The sequence below is a fragment of the Corvus kubaryi genome, unplaced genomic scaffold, assembly GCF_017639235.1.
Source record: "Corvus kubaryi isolate FWS band 111438036 unplaced genomic scaffold, C.kubaryi_AGA036_p1.0 split3-37304, whole genome shotgun sequence".
In the NCBI taxonomy this organism is placed as follows: Eukaryota; Metazoa; Chordata; class Aves; order Passeriformes; family Corvidae; genus Corvus; species Corvus kubaryi.
Window position 1 is genome coordinate 1,878,402 of NW_024582087.1, and position 7,357 is coordinate 1,885,758.

Below are 7,357 nucleotides of genomic sequence, written 5' to 3' on the forward strand. Positions count from 1 at the left end.
CCGCGCTGCCCCCGGCCCGGCCCCCCTCACCCATCGCCGGCCGCCGCTCCGCCTGCGCCGGGCACAATATGGCGGGCGGGGCGCGACGGCGGCCGGCGCGGGACAAAGCTCCTGAGGGGCGCGAACGCGCTCCGGGCCACGCCCCCTCCGCCAGGCCACGCCCACCCGGGGGGCACCGCGGGGTCCCGGTGCCACCTCTCGGTGTCACCTCCCGGTGTCACCCCCCGAGCCCGTGGAAACGGGAGGAAGCACCGCCGCCAGCCAACAGCATTGCTCGGCAGCCCGTTGTTGCAGGGAATGAGTAATCCCTGCCGCCATCTGCGCGGCGCTCCCCGCTGGAGGGGCTGTGATGCGCCTGGATGGGTTTGGGGCGTCTTCACGGAGCGCCCTCGGTGGGTTTTTATGGCAGTTCTTTGCTCGAGTTTGTGGGGGTTGATGCTTCAGCACAGATGGAGCGTTACACGAGGCTGAGAGCCAGGCCTGCCTGGGCTGCAGGGAAAGGCGGCTCTGAAATGAATGGACTTGCACAGAGCCAGACTTTTCTTCTTTTCTGGTTTTTTTTTTGGCTGCCCAGGGAGGTTTGGAGTCCCCGTCCCTGGAGGTGTGAGTGGTGGGGATGGGTCACAAGTCTTGGAGGGCTTTTCCAACCTACATTGATTCTGGGACTGCGCAGAGCCATCAAAAAATCAGGAGTGTCCCGACAGCTGATGTTTGAGAGAATCCTCCAAGAACAACTCTGAAGGTACCAGGACATCCCTAAAAACATGGCCAGGCTCAAATAATGTCATGTTTGCATCTGGAACGTGATGGATGAACCTTTTTTGGTGGCGAAATGAACACCACAATCAGGAAACGGTTTGTATTTCAGTATTCCACCAGGGATCCAAGGGAGGCTCTGGTGTTCTCCAGCACTACCCCAAACCTGGCAGATTCCCATTTTGCAGTCATAGCAAACACTGTCTTAACTGTGCTCCTCAACCAGCTCTGGAATCGACTCCTGGGAGATTCATCCCTCTTGGCAAAAGGAGCAAAAGGAGCGTGGAAAAACAGTCCCGGGAAAACATATGGCAGCCATGGAAGGCTCAACTGAGCAGCCACAGCGAAGCTTGCTGTTCTGTGCTCACTCAAGGGAGCTTCCCGAGGAGAAAAATGAGGAATAACATCTCCAGCCCAGATGGGAGCCCCCATGGACACTGCCCAACCTGCAGGAATTCCTCCCCCTCGCTGCCCACGTCTCATGCAGGATGTTCCAGGTTGATCCATGACAGGAGAAGCTCCCTGAGCCCTGTTTTCCTCCCCAAAAGCTCCATCTGGATGCATTCCCTGTTCTCCTCTGCCTCTCCCAGCGGGCACAGCACAGCTGCTGCCTCCTCCTCCTCCTCCAGGGCCACTCCAGGGTCTCTCCAGGCTGCAGGAATCACCCTGAGCCCAAGTTTCCTTCAGGAGAGCAGCAGGAGGGGTTAAGGAAGGGAAAACGCACATTCAAGCTGTTTTTCTTGGCTCTGCTCGTGGCAGATGCTCTCATCCAGATTTCAAATTCATTCTGAATAAAAAAGAATCATCTGCTGCAAGAGCTGGGCAGGGAATCCAGCTGTGCTCTCTGACTCAGCTTATCCGAGGTGGAATTTCGGAGGGATGCATTAAGGGAAAGCCTCAACCCACTGTGCTTTCAGTGAGGCTGAGGGAGACATAAAATATCCCGGAGAAGCTGTGAAATTCCCAACCCTGGAATGTTCCTGGAGTGTTGGAGCAACCTGGGGTAGTGGAAGGTGGCCCTGCCATGGAACTGGAGGAGCTTTAAGGTCCCTCCCACCCCACAGCGTTCCCTGAATCCATGATTCCATAGAATAAAGCTTGGAGCCACTTGCTTTATTGAAGTAATCCAAACAGCAACTTGAAACCAGGGGTAAGGAAGGGGCAGGGGATGAGTCTCCTTCCAGGCAAAGCTGCTGGGGATACCTCTGGCAAGTCCAGCTGGAGTGTTTTCCTCGGACTCACTCCCCCGTGGCTGTCCCAAGATCCCAAAATCCAGGTTTGTGCCAGCTCCAAGCAAGGCCAGGCTGAGGTTTTACAACCCTGGAGGCTGGAAAAGCTGTTCCCACTCAGGGAAAAGGCCAGGGAGGATGGGAATGCTGAGGCACAGAGCAGGAGGATGTTCCCAGAGCCAAGTTTCTCCTGACAAGAACAGTTTTGTTGGGCAACACTTCCAGAGAGGAGACGTGCACAGAGCCAAGAACAACGGGGGCCTTTCTCTGGGTTGGGGTCTTTCCCAAAATCCTACAAATAACGAGATGTGGATGAGGCCTTTGGGAAAGCAGGGAGAGGAAAAGATCCCTGGCACTTGTGAGCAGAATTGCACCTCCAGCAGGAAAGGGAAGGTTATCCAGGTTACTGAGGTGACTCAGACTCCAAAGAATCTCGATCCCTCCCAAATCCCTGCATCACCCCCGGGATGTCTGGCTAATTAGAGCATCTCTGAGAGGCACATCCGATGCTGAGGGGTTATTTTGGGATCTCAAATGAGCTCTGGCAGGCTCCAGGGCTAAAATCTGCCTGGAGAGGGAGGGAGGGAGCTGTCTGATGCAGGGCATGTTGGCAAAATACACCCAGCACATCCCGTTATATTTCGATATATTCCCATTTCCATCCTGCCACAACATTGAAGCATTTCCCATCAACATCCCACAAAATTCCAGGCACGAGCTGGGTTATTCCAAAGGCAGCATCACAAAATCCACTTGGGGGAAAAAAAACCAACCCAACTGCATGCTAAGAGATGATCTCTATCAAATCTTTTCCACTTGATAGAAAAGCTGTACCTATTAGGAGAGAAACGGGAAAGATTGGTGCATTGCCACAGAAATCGATGTTCCAATTACACCTTAAATGAAGATGGATTTGATAACCAGGCCACAAATCCAGGCCTGTTATCATTCCCCTTCCAGCAGGATCCGATTTTCAAGTGCAGGAATTCAGGGGGATCTCCCTGCTGCAGCATTCCCACACATTCCTACTGGCCCTGAGATAACAGGGGCTCGTTTGGGAGCTTCACCATTCCCTATAAAATTCGATTTGTCCTTTTATGTGCCCACGTTGGCTTTGGGCTGTTTCAGCATTTCAAGGGTGGATTCCTTTGTAATTTTTATTTATGGAGCTCAGACTTCCAGGGATCTCAGACTTCCAGGGATTGCTGTTCCCAAAGGAATCCCTCAGGGGGGAGTTGTGTCCTTGCTGATGTGATCATCCCCCCTATCACTCCCATCCATTTATCAAAGTGATTTTTTTAGGGAAGCATCTCCTTTGTTCCATCCCTGGAAGTGTTCCAGGCCAGACTGGAGCAATCTGGGCTAGGGAAAGGTGTCCTTGCCCACGGGAATGGGATGAGATTTAAGGTTTCCTCCCAAACCGAAATCATCCTGGGATTCTGAAATGCATCCCAAGATCACTTGAGGGAATCCATCAGGCAGGATTCCATAAAAACTGACCCCAGCAGCCCCATCCCATTCCAGAATCCATCCGTGAGGGATGGAAGGGCTGGAACTGGCGAGGCTGCGGGTTTAAGATGCGAAGCCTGGAAATTTAATGGATTTGAATTCCCGCTGAGCCATTCCCAGAGCCGGCTCTGCTCCTGCAGCATCGGGTAACAAATCCCAAGGGTTGGGAAACACAGAACCTTTCAGGCCCCTCCCAAGCCAAGCCGTGATTCCATGAAATCCAACACCCCCCCTGCTGCCTGGAGCACTCCCAAATCCTTGAATCCCAGCTCCAAAGGCACGGATCTCATCCCAAATCCCTTAAAATCCCCTAAAACCTCAGCTCGGGAGCCTCCTCCACGCCGTGACCTCTGCCAGAGCAGCAGGCAGCGAAGCAGCTTCCCGGTTTTTTTTTTTTTCTGGCCGTGCAGATCCAAGGAATAATTGGAATTTAGCAGCTCAGATGGTGCCACCCCCACGTTGGGGAACTCAAGAAGGGGTTGTAAAAATGCCCCAAAACTCACCCAGCTGGCGCTGCCCCTGCTCCTCCTCCTCCTCCTCCTCTCACCCCGCTGAGTCATGGCCCCAAACTCCTGCGAATTAAAACGAAATTTGTGAGGCTCCTCGACGGCAGCAGAGATGCCAAAAAAGAAAAGAAAAGAAGAATAATCATCATCATCATAAAATAAGGAGAAAGAAAGAAAAAGAGAAGATTCCTGCATGCAATTACACATGAAGGAAAAACATGCAACTTCAGCTGAGCTATGGACATTTCACAGGAAACAGCAATACTGGGGGGGCTAAAAAGTTGATTTTTTAAACAACTGAGCAGAATTTGGGGGGTTTTTTTTGGGGGGGGTGGGGCAGTAGCAAGACTAGCTTGGATTCATGTTGGTTTTCCATCCTTTATCCTTGAAAAACACAGGATATTTAAAGATTCCTTCTGGCCCACATTCCATCACAGTGCATTTGCCAAGGGCACGTTATTAAAAGTTATTGCTAATTTATGCCGGAGCCATGTGGGTTGTTTTAAATGTTTATATTTTAAACATTTTTTTTTTGTTGGTTTTTTTTGGGGGGGGGGGGGGTTTTTTTTGTCAGGTTTGTGTTTTGTGTTTTTTTGTGGTGTTTTTTTTTTTTTTTTTTCCCTTCCCCTTTTACATTAAATTAACATCTGAAGGGTTGGCTGAGTAAAAGTTTACGTCACGAGTTTATGGAAAAGAGAAATGTGCTATATTAAAATCAGACATTTAGGTTACCTTTTTGGGCTTTGCGATGCCTGTTAGCTTTACACATCCTGATTTCTCCTGCTGATAATTTTCCTTTAAAAGGGGGGGCATAGGCTGATCTTTTCATCACATTATGCCCTGAAAGCTGACTCCAAACCAGTGTTGAAAATTCAGTTATTTGCACTTTAAGAACAGATCTACAAATACAACTTCTGTGTGGTTTTATTTTTAAATATTCCCCTCATGCGCTGCCACAAGCAGTTGTTGTTTTGTTTTGGTTTTTTTTTTCCCTAAAATTCGATTTTTCACCCCCGAGCAGTTTAATCCTCTCCCCCTAAAAATTCCAAATTCTTGTGCTGGATGGGAAATACAAACCAGGAAGCATTAACTTTTAAATAGAAATCTTAACTAGAAATCGAAATCTTAAATATCTACACATCCACACCCTCTCAGAAAGGATTTAAGGAGCAGCTGCAGCACCGGCCACCAAGAAAAATCCATTTTTAAAGTGGTTTTTTCCAAGTAAAAGCTGCCTGGAAGGAGGAAAGGCATCATCTTAGCCAAGGGAAGGGGTTACAGAAAGCAACTTCCTTGGAATTCTCAGCATTCCTACTTCAACCAGCCCTGGCAGCCTCTGGAATATCCTCTGAGGCCACCTGAAATTGGAATCATCAAGCAAAGAACCAGCAAACCCTTTCCAAATTCAGATTTCTGCCACAGTCCAGGCTCTCAAAACTGCTTTCAGCAACTTCCAGGGGGTGAAAAACAATTTGGTTTTTGTCTTTTTCATAGAAATAGATTTAAAAAGCAATGTAAGCTCAAGGAGCTCGAAAAATTTCTTGTTTTTTTGGCATGAGAATTACCAAAAAACCACCATTTTTAGAAATGCCTCCACGGTTTGAAAATAGTAATAATAATAGTAATAATAATCGTGATAATAGTGATAATAATGATAATAATGATAATAATAATAATTATTATTATTAATAATAATAATAAAAAAGACAAATTAGCATTAAAGTTATTGGAAAAAAAAAAAAAAAACCAAAAACCTCCAAAAACAAATGACAATTCATCACATTTACTTGGATTAAAAAAGGACTAAACTTTATTGACAAATTCGACAGACATTGTGACACGTTTTTAGCTACCTAGTTAGGCAGGCTTTACACATGTAGCATTTTTTCTCTTCAAGAACAGAGTGGGAGGACAGTGCACAAATCCAATTAGGACTTTTATGTACAAAGTGAAAGTTTTGGATCATTTTTTTAGCTTTTTGTTTTATTGGTTTGATTTTTTTTTACAGCTGCAGTGTCCCTCTTTCTGCAAAGCTCGTGCTGAGATACACTTGAACAAGTTGCTGGGACTGCTGAAAATTCAGATTTTGTTTCTTTTTTTGGGTGGGTTTGGAATTTGTCTCGGATTTTCTGCCCCCAAGCACTACAAAAAATGAGAATTTGACAGGCCTACCCATGGAATATTCTTTCTACTATCAAACACTGGGCAATTAGAGCCATGCTTTGTATTTTTTTCCCCTTAAAAGTTGTTCATTTAGAACCAAACTAAGAACCCCTTTCCACTGGAAAAATCTTCCCAAGCATATCTCAACACTGCACGGGGGGCTAGATTTCAAAATCCACATAAGAAAAGTCAATTTTTTTACCAACCTAATTTTGTTTTAAGTCAATTCTCTTTAGAAAATGCTATTTAATTTGTTTTGAGGATGCTTTGGGTTAAAATTTAAACTTCAAGATTCACCAGCAATCTCCTTTTAAAGGTTTGGCATCTGAAGTTATAGATTTTTTTTTTTTAAAATGGTGGCAGCCACTACTGTTACATTGTGATTTTAATTCTTAAAAATAACCCTGAATTTTGAAATGTAGCCTACTTTGGGATTCTGCAACTACAACCTTTATGGGTTCCTTTAAAACAAACTTTAAAAGTTTTAACAAAACCTTAATTTCATAACTGCTAAGCAAAGCATTTCACTTTGGAAACTAACATTTTTTTTTAGCTTTTTTTTTTTTGTGGTTTTTTGTTTTGTTTGTTTTTTTTTCCTTAAAAAAGGTACAGTTGTGTTTTTTACCTAAAACGACAGAGAAAGAAAAGGCCACCTACACACTGAAGAAGAAAAAAAACAAAAAAACCCCAAAAAACAAAGAATAAAAATTAAAAAGTTCTCCTCTAAATCTATTTAAACTCATCTCGAAAAGTTCCTACGTACAGAAGCCAAAAATGCAAGGTGAGGATGGAGTGGGAGGAAAAAAAAGGGCCAGGAAGAAAAACAGGGAGACAATTACTTGTGTGGTGTGGGTAAAGCAACGGGAATCCCGGGAGATACAAGAACCAGTAACAACTGTTTGCTCCTAAATTGGGATTTTTTCCCTCATTTTTTGTGTTTTAGTAGCGTCCATAGGGGTGCTCTCTGTAGCCCCCCTTCACTGGCCTGGCCGGAGGGGCCTTCAGGGAGGGCCGGGTTCCATTCCAGTCATCTTGGCCTGTGAGGAAGAGGAGGAGAAAGTCAGGGATGGGAGAGGAGTTGTGGAGGGTCAGCCTTAAAGATGGGTTGGGAAAGAGGGGTTGGGATGGTGCCGAAAAGAAGCGGCGTCAAAAGGGATTGTGATCCCCCAGAAAGAGCTTGAGATCCCCCAAAAG

General features: G+C 46.2%; 2 protein-coding genes and 1 long non-coding RNA gene across 8 annotated transcripts in view; all 3 read right to left on the bottom strand.

The window, feature by feature from the left end:
• Nucleotides 1-7,090, bottom strand: part of TMEM39B (transmembrane protein 39B) — a 15,811-nt gene extending 8,721 nt beyond the window's left edge. Inside the window, exons 1-2 of one of the 3 annotated variants that reach the window (XM_042015540.1) lie at nt 7,003-7,090; nt 3,998-4,066 (exon numbers count right to left, since the gene is read on the bottom strand). The gene's annotated coding sequence lies outside the window, so the exon portion shown is untranslated. Of the gene's footprint in view, nt 1-30; nt 104-3,997; nt 4,067-7,002 lie in introns of those variants that run through there. The other 2 variants (XM_042015539.1, XM_042015541.1) reach the window with 2 other exon arrangements.
• The window catches only part of KHDRBS1 (KH RNA binding domain containing, signal transduction associated 1), a 21,466-nt gene continuing 19,896 nt past the window's right edge, over nt 5,788-7,357 (bottom strand). The window contains exon 7 of the mRNA XM_042015597.1: nt 5,788-7,200. Coding sequence (XP_041871531.1) covers nt 7,103-7,200 — 98 coding nt within the window. The 3' untranslated portion in view covers nt 5,788-7,102. The remainder of the gene's footprint in view (nt 7,201-7,357) is intronic.
• Nucleotides 7,207-7,357, bottom strand: part of LOC121658551 — a 3,454-nt gene continuing 3,303 nt past the window's right edge. For all 4 annotated transcript variants that reach the window (XR_006013996.1, XR_006013995.1, XR_006013994.1 and 1 more), the window contains one exon: nt 7,207-7,357. This exon is cut by the window's right edge and continues 143 nt beyond it. This is a non-coding gene — a long non-coding RNA (uncharacterized LOC121658551).